The sequence below is a fragment of the Lygodium microphyllum genome, chromosome 29 (assembly GCF_053477565.2).
Source record: "Lygodium microphyllum isolate KBCC chromosome 29, Lygodium_microphyllum_v1.1.10, whole genome shotgun sequence".
Taxonomy (NCBI): domain Eukaryota; kingdom Viridiplantae; phylum Streptophyta; class Polypodiopsida; order Schizaeales; family Lygodiaceae; genus Lygodium; species Lygodium microphyllum.
Window position 1 is genome coordinate 121,341,709 of NC_141163.1, and position 19,017 is coordinate 121,360,725.

General features: G+C 41.8%; 1 protein-coding gene across 3 annotated transcripts in view; it reads left to right on the top strand.

Annotated features, from left to right (window-relative positions):
- The first annotated feature begins 6,545 nt into the window (after positions 1-6,545).
- The window catches only part of LOC148011092 (tropinone reductase homolog At5g06060-like), a 30,093-nt gene continuing 17,621 nt past the window's right edge, over positions 6,546-19,017 (top strand). Inside the window, exons 1-5 of one of the 3 annotated variants that reach the window (XM_087671528.1) lie at positions 6,546-6,796; positions 6,929-7,184; positions 7,596-7,815; positions 8,061-8,164; positions 9,215-9,256. In XM_087671528.1, the coding sequence (XP_087527654.1) occupies positions 6,690-6,796; positions 6,929-7,184; positions 7,596-7,815; positions 8,061-8,164; positions 9,215-9,241 (714 nt within the window). In that variant the 5' untranslated portion in view covers positions 6,546-6,689 and the 3' untranslated portion in view covers positions 9,242-9,256. Of the gene's footprint in view, positions 6,797-6,928; positions 7,185-7,595; positions 7,816-8,060; positions 8,165-8,251; positions 8,549-9,214; positions 9,257-19,017 lie in introns of those variants that run through there. The other 2 variants (XM_087671526.1, XM_087671527.1) reach the window with 2 other exon arrangements.

Here is a 19,017-nt window from a genome sequence, read left to right on the forward strand (position 1 = left end):
GATATACTGATGAGAAATTATGGAACCATGACACATGCACGGAAGATCCAGTTGAAACAACAGTTTAATAATATGTCTAGAAATGGCAGGAGCATCCAGGTGTATACCACGGAGATTAAGACCATAGCTGATCAACTTGCTACTATTGGCTCAAGTGTATCAGAAGATTATGTGATTGCTGTTGCAGCAAACGAGAGGATGTGCCAACTTTGTGGATGGGAGCCGGAGAGCAATTACAGACCTTTTCAGTATGGGATTAGAGCCAATCCCAGCCACATCCACCCCTCCAGAGAGCAAATACAGACCACAACAAAGAGAGCCGCTCTAAATAGAAACCACAACAACAAAGAATGGGTTGCACTACATTCATTTAAGCATGGGTGCTAGGAAGAGACGGAGATCGGAAACCTTTTACCAAGTAAGCTAAAAGCTAGACACTGTACAATTTCCCTCAAATATGCAAATTCTCAGTATCAAATTCCATTGCCGAGCATTGAGAAACTTGCATTGCATAAACTCTTGTAACAACAATCCAAAAGACTAGAACTGAGATGGCCAATGTACTATAGCGATACTAGGAAACACAGCTGACCCATCATTTTCTGCAAAGCTGTGTGTTCTGACCATGGTACTGAATGATAGAACAGCATCCTCTGTAAGGAGATGTGGGACATCAATGTCACCCAAGGCAAAGAAACCAATAAGGACATGTGGGCAATCAACGAGGACGTGTGGGCAATCAATGCCATGCAAGGTAACGAAATCAGGAGAGCCTAGGCATCTCTCTCCACAAGATGGAAATTGGACTAAGGAAAGCCGAATGCTTTTGTAAATACTTTCCAACAAACCTTGGAAGCACCAAATCCTGTCACCAAGAATATGCACAGACCAGTCAAGATCTCTGAGACCAACAAGGCCTCCATTTGAGGTGAATGGTTTCATGTTTTCCTTTGCAGCATCAAAGACAGCCATTCCCTCCATTTCTGCGATGTTTGCCAAGCACCATGGTCCTGCTTGGAGAGTACTGCAAGCATTGCACACAGACTCCAGAGTGTGAGTATAGCATTCCATGTCCATTGGAAGGCTGCTTATCACCTCTTAATAAGCTCCATTAGAAGAAGACCACATCAATCTGGATCCAAGAGAGTTCTGCGAGAACAAGACTAATAATCAAATGAGCTATGCTGCCATCTCTTATGCTGAGAACCGTCAGCACCACCCTCACAGAAACCTAACGATGGTGCCTCGCAATCTGATCAAACAAAGCCACATCTTTGATCACACAAAAACCAGACAAAGTCATCACAATCCTTTGCAAGTTCAATATATGAACAGCCCAATGGCCATCCACACACCCAAAGATTTATCTGCAAAGTTTCTATGTCAAAGAGTCCCTTCCCACCTCTAACTGTCTCCCTCCCCCACACTCAGTACATTTTATCTCGTTTCTCAATCTTGTTTTCCCTAAAAAATATGCATACAATAGCCTTGGGGTCTGCATAGTTGCCTTTCTGCTTTTCATTAGATATCAAAATAATCAACTGCTGTAGATTGTGTCACGCTGACATGATTATCACGCAATGCCAAAGAGAATATGCATACAATATGCAGTTGATTATCTCGTTTCTCAGTCTTGTTTTCCCTAAAAAATATGCATACAATAGCCTTGGGGTCTGCATAGTTGCCTTTCTGCTTTTCATTAGATATCAGAATAATCAACTGTTGTATACCAGAGGTAGCCATGCAGCTAAGAGAAGACTTGGCCACAGATAGCCCCAGTATCAACTTTGCAACAGTGAGCACCCACATATAGACAAATGCACATTTTGAACTGCGATTAGACCCACAAGCAAACAGTTGGTGAAGAGCAATCAACTATTCAGTAGCTTGGGGGTGTGACGATCAGAAGACCCGCGTATCATCATCATTATCATCTCTCAGCAAAGTTCCCCACCAAATGCAAATGATTGCAGAGTTTTTAGAATCAGACAACCATAGGCCAGAAAGGCATACTAGACCTGGCACTTGTAGCCAGCTGAAATGCATGCCGTAAAAACATCAACAAAGGATATGACAAAAAGCTATGGACTCAATGGACATCCCTGCCGCTTAGAGATCTGTGTCCACAGAGTCCATATAGTCTGCCACAAAGAAACAAACTGACATGTTCGTCCTCAGACAAAAGTTGGGACACAGCAAGCAATGTGTGGCCCAAGGAGCCATGCTCTCTACTTAGAGGCCATAGCAGGGGACCAACCTACATCTGGAGGCCCTAATTGCCTCCACTGAGCTAGCACCTGACATTTGAATAAGAAAGCTCCTTTCCCCCCATTCGGTTGGATACGCAATGTCTGCAATTGTTCCATTCCACAACATTGCATCACCATGGAATGCAGTGATTGTAAGACCAGTCAATGTGCTACGAGCAATCTCTGCATTGCAATCTCTAGCACCTAAAGGCAGCATTGCATCACATGTTTTGCAAGCAAATGTGGACCGATAGTCAGTGATTAATGTTTTGCTACAACAATGTGGACATTGAATACGATCTTGCTGAGGAAACCTGATTCGTTTATGGCCTCGTTGATGTTTTTTTGGCAGTTGGCCTGTCTGATTCCTTGGGTGCTTAGGTGAGATTCCAATTTTCGGATCAACATCACTCTTCTTTGCACCATGCCTGAGTCTTGTCTCTGTCACATTTGCTTGGATCTGCCGAATACTTCCCCCGGATGGTCTCAATGGTTCCAGGGGCAAGCAATCCAGCTATATGGCTCTGCAATGCTTTCATGTTTTCAATACAGCCCCTAACATCAGCAGACAAAGAGGTTGCTACGTCCTCAAGTCTTTCCAAACTCCGACGTAGCTTGCTGATTTCAGCCTGCAGACATGCATCTTTCTGCGGCTCCACGTCAGCATCAACATCTTCATGCACCCCAACTGTTGGCAATGCTCCTCACATGGACATAACATGGTCAACCACAGGAAGAGCATCGCGAAGATGTGAGAATTTGGTATGTAAAATTTGTCTTCACCCAAGTAAGTGCTTGCATTCTGTGGTCTAGTCAAGGCAGTCACAGTAACTTGCTTGCACAGAAACATTGTACCAAATGTCCGAGTTTGACTCGCTTAAAACCTTGAACAGCATGGACTCCTCACTAACCACCAGGACAGTAGATGGGTCAAGTTCGAAGCGCTTACATATATGGTATCCCCCTTGCAAGCGCTTTGCATGGTCTTTGGATGCCCCTCTGTGTGCATATCTGCCCAACTCTGCGATCCCCTGCTTCATCTTGAACCATTCAAGAGTGGTTCCACCCATCCTTGTGCCCGTCTGACTATCACCAACCAATGCATACACAATCTCAGTTATGGATCGATTGATCCTTCCATCTAGCAAGGTGTACTTAATGTACTGCCACAATCGCTCTACCAAGTTTGTCGTGTCAATGTTTCCATGGTAAAACAATCGCCCAAATTTGGGCCACATATATAACCATTGGGAGCTTCTACCACACCAACCATGAGAAATGTAGCTTGTGACATCTGGAAACTGTGAGTACTCGCGCATAGTTGCATCAAACAATGTGTCAAAGTCTTTCTCACTTGTGCAATGCATTAATTGACTCATTCTCTGGTACAGGCAGTTTCTATCAGTGCTTCCAACCTTTGGCAACAAGTTTTCTACCCAAGCTTTCTTGACATGAAACTAGCATAGTAAAATTCTGCATGCTACCAGCTGTCTTTCATCATCATGGGACTGCCAGCAGTGTGGATCTTTAGCAATGACATTAAGAAGGGCAGAGTACTCTGTAGGAGACTTGTCAATAACAATAGCCGCTGGTCTCACGTGATCCATTCTTGCGAATACAGCTTTGATGGTTACTGTTAGTGCAACAATCTCTTGTGCAGTCCCTGGATCAGCCGAACACATCATGAGCCATAGAGGAATCCCATGCCCAATATGGTTTGGTGCGACGGCTACGTACAACGGAAGACCGAACATATTGGTTTTGAAAGTGCTATCTATAGCCCATGCATTGTTAGGAGACAGACGCTTGCACATTTCCAACATCCACTCGTCTTGTGGTATCAAAATAAATGGTTGCTTTGCCACATTTTCAGCAGTTGGATCATATGGCTGCACATACAACACCTTGCCAGCCTCCTTCAACTTATATGCCTCGTGCATCATTGAAACCCAATCATTGTCAGACACTTGACTTCCCATCCGCAACTTGTATGCCAGTTGAGCAACCTCTTTTGGTATCGTAAAGAATCTATGTCTTGCCCTATCCAAAAGAGGAACTCTGGACATCTGCCATGTTTCTTTCTTTGAGCTCATTTTTGCTACGTGTTTAACTGAACCCACATCAAACAAATCATCCACACAACAACGCATTACATTCTCGTGCACGGGCAGATTGTATCTGTCACTACGAGTACCTGGCTGATGCCCTTTGTGATATGCGTATAGAAATATTGTAGCCCTGTCAAGCGTTGTTTTGTAAACCACATTCACGCGAAAGGGACAGCCACATCGCTTGGATTGTTTAGGTCTTCGCACAGTTGTGCCTCTTCTGTTGGGCTTACCGTTACGATGGCAATCGTACCGTTCATACATGACATCCGAGCAGCTTCTCTTCCATGGCCTGCCCTTTCTTAGCCGACTATTGTGCTTGATCTGAATTTCTGCCCAACACTTCTTGCACCTCGTCTATCCAACACTGAAATGTCTCAGTCTCATTCTCTTGGGCCAGCAAAGTATGTTTAAACTCTTCAGCAGATACACGGCGCACTTTTTGACAAGCACAAGCAAGCACCAGGGCAGTCACAGAGCTTGTTGGAATCCCATGATGCAAGATATCTGTACACCAATGCCTTTTCAGAAAGTTGAGAGTTTCAGCCAAGCTCCTGTGACATCCGTGATCTCTATCGAGGGGAGCATCCCAAACGATATCAGACCATTCTTTGACCCATGCAATGTAAAGCTTGTCTTTTGACTTCAAGCACAAACAACCGTTTGCAGCAATGCATACATTCTCTTTTATTTTTCGCCATCTTCGTATATCAATGCTCTTGTACGGACATGCATGCCTCAAGCTCTCGATGGTTGCATGATTTGTGCCAGTAATATCCTGAGTCATTGTCTCATACAGCGACCTTGTAAAGGCTAAATATTTGGATGACAGGAAATCTTGCGCGTTAGGCACATTTGTGTATGGCCATTTGCAGTTATCACTTGAAGCATAATGGTCATTTGTGAAGGAGTTGTTCCCTGTATTGGATTCCTCGCTGTTTTCAGAAACAGAAACAGAATCAGCATCTGAAGAGTATACATATAAAGACATGCAATCTTCTCCACTGCTGTCAATGATGTCTGTTGGAATTTGATCCTCTCCAGAAGCATATGCCATGGAGCCTACCATTTGCAAGGATTACAATGTGTTTACTTAGCAGGGGGGTTGCCTTCTTTGCAGAACGCTTGATTCTATGCATCGCCGATCATACCTTATCCATTCTATGCATCCAGATCAAGCACGAATTCCGTTGCACGAATCCATTGCCATGCAAACATTCAAAAGTACCTTATCCAGTCAGTGCATCCAAATCAAGCACGAATTCAGTTGCATTTTGTATTCAAATATACATTATCCCTTCAGTGCATCCAGAACAAGCACGATTTTAGTTGCATTCTCCATCCAGATCACACACGAATCCAAATCAAGGCATGAATTCTCCGTGCATGTCGCATATTGGGTGCTTCGAAGGTGGTGCAGGCATTCAAATGTACCTTGTCCATTCATCAGTGCATCCGGATCAAGGCACGAATTCTCCATGCATGTTGGGTGCTTCGAAGGTGGTGCAAGCGTTCAAATGTACCTTATCCATTCATTCAGTGCATCCAGATCAAGGCACGAATTCTCCATGCATGTTGGGTGCTTCGAAGGTGGTGCGAGCGTTCAAATGTACCTTATCCATTCATTCAGTGCATCCAGATCAAGGCACGAATTCTCCATGCATGTTGGGTGCTTCGAAGGTGGTGCGAGCATTCAAATGTACCTTATCCATTCATTCAGTGCATCGAGCTGGATCAAGTACGAATTCAGTTAACTGCATTCTCCATCTCTGCAGATCAAGCACGAATCCAGCTGGATCAAGCTTGGCACGAATTCTCCATGCATATCGCGCACGTACTGGGTTGCTTCAAAGGTGGTGCAAGCCCGGTTTTTTCATTCGAATTTAAACTCAGTTCCCTTTTTAAAAAAAATAAAAAAGCAGGGCCAAGCACCCCAAGATCCGGGCACTTCCGAGACCGGGCACGCCCGGGGCCGGGCACCCTAGGATCCGGGCACTTTTGAGATCGGGCACGCTCGGGGCCGGGCACATTTTGGGCCGGGCACATTCGGAGCAGGGCACACGTGGAGCCCAAGACATTCTCATGAACGAATTTTGCAGTCAACGGTAATCGGCGGCCGAGATAATCAGATGTGATGGGGGCAAAAAGGGGGCCATCGACCACCACTCGTTAAAGACCCCCCCCTTACCATAGACAAGGGTCTGGGGACTCGGGGGGTGAGAGAGAGCGCCGCTCAATATACTTACTGGTCAGACGTCGAAGAGCCTCTCGCCGCTCAATATACTTACTGGTCAGAAGTCGAAGAGCCTCTGGTTTAGTGCTAATACCTACGATGGCTAGCACCCGCAACACTGGCAATAATGATACTCTGCTGCCTGTGTCTCCCTGGAACCTGGCGGGCAAGACGGCTCTCGTGACCGGCGGCACGCGAGGCATCGGGTAATATCTCGTAAAGTTCCTGTTACAACAGGAATTGATATGACATACAGCCACAGATTATTGCTTTTGGTTTATGGAGATCTTTCTTGAGAGGAGGGGGCTGTGGTTGTGTGTGTGTGTGTGCGCCCGCAGGCGAGCCATTGCAGAGGAGCTGGCACGGCTCGGGGCGCGCGTGTTCGTGTGCGGGCGGTCGGCGGAGGGACTTCGAGAGCGGCTGCAGGCCTGGAACAAGAAAAACTCAGGCGACGATGATGATGCTGGTGGCGCTGATAATAATGATTTCGGGCACAGGATCCATGGCTGCGTCTGCGATGTCTCCCTTCCCGACTCCCGCCACAACCTCATCTCCCAGGTCTCACAGCATTTCTCCGGCAAACTGAACATCCTGGTGAGTGTTTTTATCTCACGCAGCACGTCTTCCAGAGTCACACACAGACACAGCACAAGTCGGAGGGGGGTAGGCATGGGATTACAGAAAATGGACAGCGAGGGAGGGTATGGCATGCGTGTGTGTTTTGGGGGTAAGTCTTTTGACTTTCAATTGAGCTACGGAGGTGTGGCACGTGATGTTACTATTTGAGTTTTCATATGGTCATTATGACCATTGAATTATAGGTTCATATGGACCATGAGCATTGAATTATAGCTTCAAGTGATCGATAGATGGGAGAGACAACATTGCAAGTATTGGATCATTCATTTTCAACTACATGAGACATGCACGAGTGCAACCTTTGCTAAGCAAAAAGTTAGTATATATTTATTGATCAGATTCTTTTTGTTTTTGTGTTTGTGTGAGATCAATAATGCGGGTATATTTAAAGGCACTCCAACTTTAGAAGCGCCCATGGATGAGCTCTCCACTCTCTTCAACACAAATTTTGCCTCTGCCTTTCACCTAAGTCAGCTTGCACATCCGCTCTTAAAAGCCTCGAAAGATGGAAGTATCGTTCTCATCTCATCCATTGCAGGCTCTTTAGCATTCCATCAAAATGCCGGCTTATATTGCTCAACTAAAAGTAAGTTTACTCTTGTGCATGCATACAAAATGTATTCCTTTTTAGGGTAAAGAATCTTACCTAAATTCTTTACAATCAATGCATTTGGGCAATCCTATTGTCAAATCCAATAGCAATTATGAGTTCAACTATCCTCATAATGAAACTATTAGTTTCAAGGTAAGTTTGCACAATCATATTAGTTCATCAAAAATATAAAAATGCCTCCAAATTCTTACACTTGAATTTTTTCAACTAACTATTAGGTGCATTGAACCAACTTACAAGAAATTTTGCCTTTGAGTGGGCCAAAGATCACATTCGTGTCAACTGTGTTGCTCCAGGTTACATTGCAACAGATATGTTGGAGGTGTGTATTCAGTTTAATATTTGTACATGCTTATTTTGTCTCATCATTCACAAGAGGCCCTTTTATTAATCCTAAAAATACTTGCAGCCAAATCATCCAGAGACCCATAACTTAATTAAACAACGATGCCCACTACGTAGGCTTGGAGAGCCTAAGGAAGTTGCTTATGTGGTTGTGTTTTTATGTATGCCATGCTCTTCTTATGTCAGTGGTAGTATCTTCAATGTGGATGGAGGCTTAAGTACTCACAATTATGCTCTCCCATGCTTTCCTATCGAATCTTAGGTGGGAGCTTTATTTGTCAGTTTTTGGATCAAATGCTTTATGGAGCTTATATTTGTGAGATTATCAAAGTTAATCAGGTTGGAAGGTTGCTAATTTCAATTCTAGCTAAATGTGATCTTAAAAGCTTGCTAATTGGTTCAAGTTTTAGGTGAATTCAAAAGTTGCTCATCTAGTTGGCATTAAGGCTAACTAGTCATATACAAAGTTGGTAAAATTTTTTATTTACTAGTCTTATATAGTAAAATAGGATTATCATAAATGGTTAAAGTAATCTATTGGCGATGGACATGAGCGATGTTTTTAGGGAGGAGAATATTTTTTATTTGGAAAATGTGAATCTAAGGCTTGGCTTTACTTATAAATCAAAGCTAATACACACTTACGTGAATAATGTCACATATATTCAAAGCAAAATATGATAACAAAAAGTTCAACATAACATGTATGTAGAGCACAATATGATAGTACATAGCTAGTAGAAATATAGACAATAAGTAGAAGGTGGGCAATGTGAGTGAGACCGTACCTCTTAAGCATGAATATTTATAGATTCAACACATAAGATTGAAAAAAGTGGCCCAAAAAATATGCACATATTTAAGATGCCCGATTGTTTTTACAAATCTATTTGTAATATATTTGTTGTAGCCTCTTTGCAATGATTTGCTTATAGAAGAATGGTAATATGATACATTTTTTACTTAGATATATTTAGTCTCACATTCAAGAAACTTTACTAATAGAACAATTTTGATTGACTTGTAGGGGTTAGAAAAAGGCAAAGTCTTTTAGAAAATCCTTATATGGATTACCATACAGAATTGAGGAGGCTCTTAGAGCGATCATGTAATGCGCATCCCAAGAATATGTGAGGTATATCCCATGTCCTTCATCTCAAAGCTCTTCTTGAGCTGACCTTGCAAGGCATTCAACTCATCATGAGTACTCCCAACAATTAATATATTATCCACATAGAGGTTCAAAATCATAAGGTGGCCATCATGGGCCTTCTTCGTGTATAAACATGGATCCATATCACTACGGAATATCCATGTGAATACATAAAAGCATCAAGCTTATGGTACCATTTCCTAGGTGCTTGCCTAAGGCCATAAAGGCTCTTCCTCAATCTACACACTAGGTAGTGCTTACCAGGGGTTCTGGTGGTAAAGCCCTTAGGTTGCTCCATTTAAATCTCATCATGCAAGTCCCCATGAAGAAAAGTCATCTTGATATCCATATGATAAGAATCCAAGTCAAGATAAATAACCAAAGCCCACGTACCAAATGTAGGGTAGTCATATTCACAACAAGAGAAAAGACTTTATCAAAGTCCACACCATTTTTCTACTTGAAATCCTTATCAATCAATCCAGCCATGTATACCAGCCTAGGATATCTGGGGGTACTTTTCAACTTATACACCCACTTGTATAGCAAAGAGAACACTTTCCACTATGTAAGGGAACCAAATCCCACATATGATCTTTTTACAGTGAGTCATACTCTAACTGCATGGCCCTCTTCCAAAAATGACTATAACCTCTATGCATGGCCTCATCATAAGTAAGAGACTCACTAGTATCTGTCACCATAAAATAATCCATAGAGGGTTCAAATTGTGTAGACTATTATCTATCTCTAATGGACCACCTCAAAATAGGTTGGGGGGCCTAGACATCTTGTGAAGTAATAGCGATTTGGGGTACTAAAGCATCCACTATCGTGCCACTACATGGAGACACTATGAAAAACTCTAGAGTGCATCATCCGACATCATAGTCATTAGTGCTAGTGTCCATAGTATGGATGGTTCAAAAGTACTAGATTTTTTGGACAAGTTTAGTCTATTTTTGATATTTTTGATATTAATTTTTGTAAATATTCTAAAAAGCTATGAAAACTTCTAGAATAGGACGGCATGCAAAAAGCAAGTTGCTTTTTCAGAGAGTTTTGGATTTTTCATAAAAAAGAAAGATGGGTGACATGGCACGGGTCGATTATAGAATTTGACAAGCAACAAATAACACTCTGAATTGGGAGAGAGAAAGGAGTGATCTGAGAGATTCTTGAGCAAGTGTCTTGGAGTTTTATCTCCCTTTCAGAGCCAACGGAACCATCAGATTTGGGTTTCGAGCAACATACAATAAGTTAATGTTGGATGTACGTTTTTAGTCTACAAGGGAGTTCTAAGAGATCTAATGCTTTGACATTTCTTTTAAGTAGTGCTAGACAAGAGATTTCAAGTTCTATCAATACATAGTGATTCAATTCATTGTGCTTTGTCTCTATTGTGTTTATCTCTTGTCTATTCTTTTTCTTCTCTTCCATCTCCTATTCTCTACTTCCTTCTATCTCTAATCCCCGGTGGATACGACCTTTCAACTAAAACCCCTTTGACATTGGTGAATCCGATGTCAAAGGTCATTAGAAGGAAAGATAAGATGGAGCACAATTTCTAGTGATGCTTTGCAGCAGTTAGTGCAGAATATGAACATGCTTATGTAGTTACAACAACAACAATAGGTGATGCAGGCTCGTACTCAAGGAGAAGCTGTTGTGATGAATGCTCTGCAAGTAGTTGAGTGTGAGATGAAGTTGTTCAATGGCAGAAATGAATTTGCATATGTAGATACATATGCTCAAAAGATGGAATTCTTTGGAGTGACTCAACTTGCATGGAGCTGGTATTTTGTACGAATTACTATACATGGATTAAAAGTGTGAATTACTGAATTGTACATGTAGGATATTGACTGGTAGCTTTCAAGAAGACACTTAGGGAAGAATTTTACATTGAAGACACACCAGTTTGATTACACGCAAGACTTTTTAGGAGTGGGTTTTACTACCCAATAAGGGTCTTTTGGCTTACATAATTATTAAGCGAATTTGAAAGTTGATTTGAGCAATTAGATCTTGCAGAACAACAAGCTCTTGTAAGTTAAAAAATTGAATTGTTTTTATAAGTAGCAGATCTTGAGCTTCAAGAGAAGCTTGATGATTTGCTAGAGGATCAGACTATAGGGACAGGTCTTAAAATAGAGTGGAGGCAAGTCGAAGGCATGTCAAGGAAGCTGTTACTATGCTTGCGCTCACTGTTACGAGCAAAATAGTTGATGTATCTAGTAAGCCACCCATTTCTGTGGCTAAATCTATGGATGTATCTACTGCTCCCAATGTTAGGGAAGATGTATTAGATGAATTGGTCAAAGGCATGTGGGATCTTCAGTTGAAGGTCGCAAAATTGGATGAGAAAGGACAAGAGAAAAGAGGACGGGCAACAGCCCCTAAACCAGGGAAAATATGCATGTGGTGTGACAATTCGTAGTATGAGAGAAAGGATTGTACTGCTTATCTGGAGGTCTTGGCACGACATCTCATCTTTTGGAAAGATGGCAAGATCCATGCACAAGAAATGAGATTGTCTCTTGCTTTGAATTTTGGAAAGGAAGATATGCCGAAGTTGTTAAAAGACTTGGCTGTCTGAAATGCTTATGGAGTTGTACATGATTCTACTTTTGGTCTACAGTTGGATAGAATGCATGGCCAACTAATGGTTGATCCGAAGGCTGTAATATGGATACATGCTTTGCATGCAATTGAAAAGAGAAAGCTATTGATAGTGAAACGTCTCATGCAGGGCAAGACATTCGTGACATAACTAGCTGGGAATCATTACGGTAGATGCATGTTTAGAAAAAGGACAAAACACATGCACTTGTGGAAGATAAATAGAAGAGAGATGAAGATAATGCAAGGATATCTATGAGAATTACAAGAAGTGTGGATCAGCCTAAAGCTACAAATCATCCACCTCCCGAGCATGTTATGGAAGAGATTGGACAAGAGCAAAAATATGATAGCAAGCAAGAGGGAAAACACTTGGGATAGAAGCTACAGTCTGATATTGAGACAACTAGAGATACCTTGGAAGATCATGTATTGGAATAGTAAGCCATTGCATCTATAGATTTTCTTAATGCATCTAAAGAGATTTGTGAAGATCATGTTTTACTTGATGTAGGGACTTAAAGTGAGATTGATGAAGTGTTGGATGCACATGATTTACAGGATTCAGTTATCATTTTTGAGACAATTCATGAGCTGGAGGATATGCCTTTAGAGGACATTAGATGTAATGCTCCACAAGGAAAATGTTTCGAATGCTTTGTTAGAGGCCTTGATAGGCAATTCTAAGATGCTTCAAGATATGGACTGCTTCACTATTTTTGGTAATGGTGAAAATATGTTGGATGCAAGTGAGGCTCAGTTTATGCTTGATGTGGTACAGAATTGCCAATATAAGCAGACTTTTATACGCTCGACTTTGAAAGAGCAGGCATGCTACTATGTATTTATTGATGGGTGCATTGATAACATGTATATGGAGATTCAACAATCTCTAGTGTATGATACACACCTAAGGCCTTATGACCCTAGAGGGGGTACTAGGTATGGCTCAAGAGTTATGCAAATGCTAAGTATTTTGATCTATGATCCATGGGGATACCTTCTTATATGCATGATAAGCGACAAGTTGATGCTATGGGTGTTTGACTCGGGTGGTGCATTGGTGGCACATATTGGAGGATGTACATGTTCAAAGGGGATGGATGTCGTGCCACTACGTGGACACTGTGAAAAACTCTAGAGTGTATCGTCATCCGACTTTCTTATTGAGTCAATGCCATCATAGTCATTAGTGCTAGTGTCTATATTATGGGTGGTTTAAACATACTAGATTTTTGGACAAGTTTAGTCTATTTTTGATATTTTTGATGTTATTTTTTTGTAAATATTTTAAAAAGCTATGAAAACTTCTAGAATAGGGTAGCATGCAAAAAGCAAGTTGCTTTTTCAGTCAATTTTGGATTTTTTATGAAAAAGAAAGATGGGTGAAATTGCGCGGGTCGTGATCACAATTGACAAGCAGCAAACAATAGCTTGAACTAGGAGAGAAAGAGAAGTGATCTAGGAGATTCCTGATCAGGTGTTCTAGGGACTTATCCCCCTTTTGAAGAAAACAGAGCCATTAAATTTGGATTCTGAGTAGCATATAAGAAGTTAATGTTGTATGCACGTTTTTTGTCTACGAGGGAGCTCCACGGGATGTAATTCTTGAACATTTCTTCTGAGTAGTGCCAGACAAGAGATTTCAAGTTTTATCAATACACAGTGATTCGATTCATTGTGCTTTTTCTTTATCGTTTTTACCTCTTATCTATTATTTTTCTTCTCTTCCATCTCCTATTCTCTACTTCCTTCTATTTTTTATTCCCAGTGAATATGTCCTTTCAACTAAAACCCCTCTGACACTACTTCTATGGCATGCTATCTAGCTAGCCATACAGTAGCAAGAGGCTCCTCTTGAAATGTCACCCTATATACCTCAACAACATGCTTAGGTTGCTTATGCATTTTCTCCTCATGGAAAAAAACATCATGGCTATGAATAACCTTTCAAGCTTGCAAATCCCATAGGTGACAGCCCATCTTACCTTGCATCTCCATAACCAAGAAAGATGCATTTCCTAGACTTAGGATCTAGCTTATTACACTTGTCCTCGAAAACATGGCAGAAAGTCTTACAACCAAAGATACACAAATTAGCATACAAGGGAGGTTTTCCACACCATACCTCCTGTGCAATCCAATAGTTAAGAGTAGTACATGGGGATCAATTTATCAAGTGTACAATAGTAGTAATGATTGCCTGAGCTTAGAAATATTGTGGTAAGTCTACTTGGCTAAGCATATTGCAAACTCTCTCCTAAATTGTCATATTCGTGCACTTAGCCATACTATTCTAGGGTGAGGTGTACATGGCAGTTAATTGACACTTAATATCTCTCTCGTCACAAAACTGCTCAAAGGATTTAGAGACATACTCACCCGTATTATCCAATCGTAGGCATTTGAGCCTATACCTAACCTAGTTCTCAATTACAGCAAGCTGGTGCTAAAATGTAACCAAGACTTCTAATTTCTACTTAATAGGATATGCCCAAACCTTATGCATATAGTCATCAATGAAGGTAATGAAATACTTTATGCCACCTAATGACTTGTAGGGTATGGGACCACATACATCCGAATGAACAAGAGCCAATGGCACACCCATGTGTGTCATACCAGAATTTTTGTGCGTAACATGTCTATGTGCCATATAAACAATGATCACAAGACTCAAAGTACTGATAGTCAAGGGGCGAAAGATATTGCAAGTGGGTAAGCATTTTCATACCTTTTAAGAATATATACCCAAGGTGATGATGCCAAAGAGATACATGTGGAACTACATCCATTGCCAAAACATGGTCAACTAACCTAGACACAAGTAAGGGGTAGAGAGTAATGGACTTAGTATCATGTGCAATGACAAGATTCCCACATATAATCTTCCATGAGGAATCACCAAAAGAAACTACATAACCTACATCACCCAAAGTGCCAATAGAGATAAGGCTCTTCATGAAAGCCGGTACATGATGTACATCATGAAGAGTAAATATATAACCTGAACAAAACTACAACTGGACATCACCAATACCAACTATCTCTAGTGTCAGGTCATTACCCAAATGGAAAGATCCAATCAAACCCCTTAGAGAGAGTGGAACCACTCTTTATGAGGGGTCACATGAAAGGAAGATTGACAATGACCTCACAGAGGTTGGTGCTAGTTCAAGACAAGTGCCAACTCAGATCAACCCTCAAGACATAAACTTTAGACATATAGCATGTACATAAAGTGAATATCCCCCTATATCAATAATCAAGCTCAACTATAGAACCACAAGCTCTATGTAATATCAAAGTCAATGAAGTGGCTCCCACTGGAACAAAGTTAGATGCAGAATGAGCAAGCAAACCTTAAATACATCGTGTACATAGCATCAGACATCCAAGATCCAAGTGTATACATATGGAGTATCCAAGTTAAAGTAGTCGGCAAACCATTCACTGTAACATCTGAATAGATAACTAATAACCAACGTCAATGTCCAAAGCTCTAGAATAACTCAAATGCAAGTCAACGGCAAAGCCTAGCATCTGTTAACCCCAGTGCAAGACAAAGAAAAAGGAAGCCAAGAAAATTTGAGAAAATTCAAAAATGTGAAGCAAAGCGGAAAAAGGCAGCCCAACAAAAGGATACAAGGAGAAAAGACCAAAAGAGAAAGGGTAACCTTAAAATTTGAGGCAAAGTTAATGGCATATTTTAAAATGTAAAGGCATCCCCAAATTTTTGTAAAAGAGTGCTAGGGTCCCTCCTATGCAAGTTATAAAGAGTAGACATGCATAGGTGAAGGCATAGTGTAAATCCAAGGGGATATGAAAAGAGGACCTTGGCAAGATGGTCAGTCGTGTTAAAAAAAAGGGGATGGGTGTCCAAAGGGATAATGGCATGTATAAAAGCCAAAAAAGTGAATAGAGAAGCTCATTCTTGGTGTGTAGCAAAAGTGGCTCTCTTCTTTTACTTTTTCTTCTTGCTTGCATGTGCTTGTGATTGAGAGAGTGTATGTGAGAGTGTGAGAGAGTGAGTGCGTGAGGGTGAGGGATCGTTGTGGAGAAGCTCTCAATCTTCTCCTCTCTTCTCGTCTCGCACATGCAGCTATGGAGCATGGAGCTTGAAGGTGGAGGATTGAGGTTACTTGATATTGCATCTTGGATCATGTAGCTTGTGTGCTTGAGAGAGGAGGGTACTCAATTGGTCATCGAGGTAAGCTCACTACATTCGTAGGCTTGAGAGTGCGTATGGCTATGTGAGAGGTATCCTTTAGCATTCAACTTGAAATGCTTGAGCAATAAGTGGTTTGTGGGTCTTGGCGGCCGAGCAAAAGCTGCCACATTTTGGTTCCATTGCCAAGACCAATGGATTTGAGCCATTTTGGTTCCATTTTGGTTCCATTTTGGTTCCATTGCCAAGACCAATGCTTGCACACTTCGAATTGACTGTAAAAATTACATGGCATAATGAACAGAATTTGAGAAAGAGATAGAGATAGAGAGTACATAATAGATAAGAGGAGAATTAGAAAATTTATTTAGCTCCAAACAACTGATACAGAGATGGCTCTGTCCACTCATGCGCTTCCACTGTGAAGCTTAGATAGTGATCTAGACAGAAGATAGGTGAAGAGCTTAAGGCTAGCTGGAACAACTCTGATTGGGTGAAAGATAGACGATCAATGGCTATGAAGGGGTTTAGCTTTTATAGCCTGCAAAGGCGGTTAGGTTAGCATGACCAACCTACCATATGAACCTCCACTAGTCGGCGAGGAAATATTCCAAGGAATATTCCCTTTACTGTCGGGCTGGGGCTGCTGCCCCCGGACCCCCGCCAAGGAGCCGCTGGCCCCCTTAGGACCCCCCAGCCCCGCCAAGGGCTGTGGAAGTGGCCCCCAGACCCCAAAATAGGGGCTCCTTTTAACTTTCTTACCCCACAACTCGATGCAATGTGCCTCGAGTTGCTACTAGCTTAACTACTCAGTCCAACCCAAAGATTAGACCCACAATGGTTACCTTTTTGCCATTCGGTCACATAGACCTCATATGATATACAAGTCAGGACTCAATCAATATCTGGGCTCACATTTGGATTCTCCTCATAATGGGGGATCTTACAACTTTGAGCACCATGGATCATTGGTCACACCTTATCAGGGTGGGGCATTGAGCATATCTAACACCCCCCCTCAATGTCCACCCATAGTTGAACTATCTCCTCGGCCCAATGCTGAGTCTCTGAAGATGAACTTGAAGCAGATCCTTCGTTCGTGCCTTGGTGAAGACATCCGCTCCATTCTCCTTTGTTGGACAGTAGACCAGTTCCACTATCCCATCCTCCATCAAATCACGCACATAGTGATACTGGGTCTCTATATGTTTGGTGCGTGCATGAAACATTGGATTTTTGGGAATGGCGATGCAACTTTGATTGTTATATCTCAACACAATTGGTTCTTTATCTTGCACTCCCATATGCCATAAGATCCTTCTCAACCATACTACTTTATATGCAGCAAAAGAAGCTGCCTTGTACTCTGCTTCGGTAGAAGACAATGCCACTGTTGGTTGCTTCTTACTAATCCAAGAGAAAATTCGTAAACCCGAAGAGAAACAATAAGCAGAAACTCACTTCTTGGAATCATTGTCTCCTGCCCAATCTGAGTCACAATTCCCCACAAGAGAAGTTTCGGAACTGTATGTGACTTTCATGAGGTTCGTTTGAGAACTTGCTCAAAATACCAATATCAAAATTGATATCGGGTCTGGTGTTACACAAGTAGATTAGATTGCCAACCATCCTCCTATACCTCCCAATGTCTTCCAGTGATGATGTATACTCAACAGATAACTTTGCATTCACCTCCATAGGTGTAGCTATCTCCTTGCACTCGGTCATGCTAAATGCCTTCAAGATCTCCCATGTATACTTTTCTGAGAGATGAAGATCTTTCCTGGCTCTTACCAGACTTCAATTCCCAAACAGTAGTGTAGCAAGCCCAAGTGTGTCATTTCAAAACTCGAAGCCTTTCGAGTTTGGTTGATCATATCTTCATAGTCACATGTAATAAGAAGGTCGTCCACATATAAAATAATCATTACAGACTTTTCACCATCCCTGTAAACATACAAGTTAGCATCTGAGGCACATCTTTTGAAGTTTAAGCTAAAAAAAAACTTATCTATCCGCTAGTACCATGCTCTGGGGGCTTGTTTCAGCCCATACAATGCCTTCTTCGGCTTACACACTTTGTTCTCAGAATGGGGGGCCTCAAACCTTGGTGGCTGAGCCACGTACACCTCCTCCTTGAGGTCACGATTTAAGAACGCTAAGTTAACATCCTTTTGGTAAACAGGCCACTGCTTGTGACTGCAAGTACTGTGCGAATAGTGGTCATTCTAGCAGTTGGAGCAAATAACTCTTGAAAATCAAACCCTTTAACCTGTGAAAAACCATGTGCAACCAGTCTAGCTTTGTACTTTTCTAAGGTACCATCAGCCTTGTACTTTATCTTCGAGATCCACTTGGTGCCAATAACCTTCCGCTTTGTTGGTCGATCCACTAGCTCCCAAGTGTCATTCTTCATTATGCTGTCATACTAGGCTTGTATAGCTGACTTCCATGCTGGATCTGTAAGTGCTTCTTCTAAGTTAGTTGGCTCCTTTACTTCTCTCATAATCTCAACCATCAAGGCCATATTAACTATGTGAGCAAAAGCCCTCCTTTGCTCCTCTATTCTCTGAGACCTCCTTGGTTCTACTACCTTCTCCTCAAAGAATGTAGGCATAGGATTATTGTGGTCATAGAGCTGCTTCACCCAATGCGGCAATGGCTTTTCCGGTGGGGTGATGTCAGGTTGGTGAACTTTTTCCTCATTATGGGGGCTTTCGCTCGACCGCCAGTTGTTTCAAGCATTACAAGAGCTCTAATGGCTACCTCTCACATAGCTAACGTGCCATCGATCCTATGAGTGTAGTGAGCTTACCTTGATGCCGATATGAGTTGCCTTCTCTTTCACGCACTCCGGTAGCTCCACAATCCTAGATGCTAGCTCAAG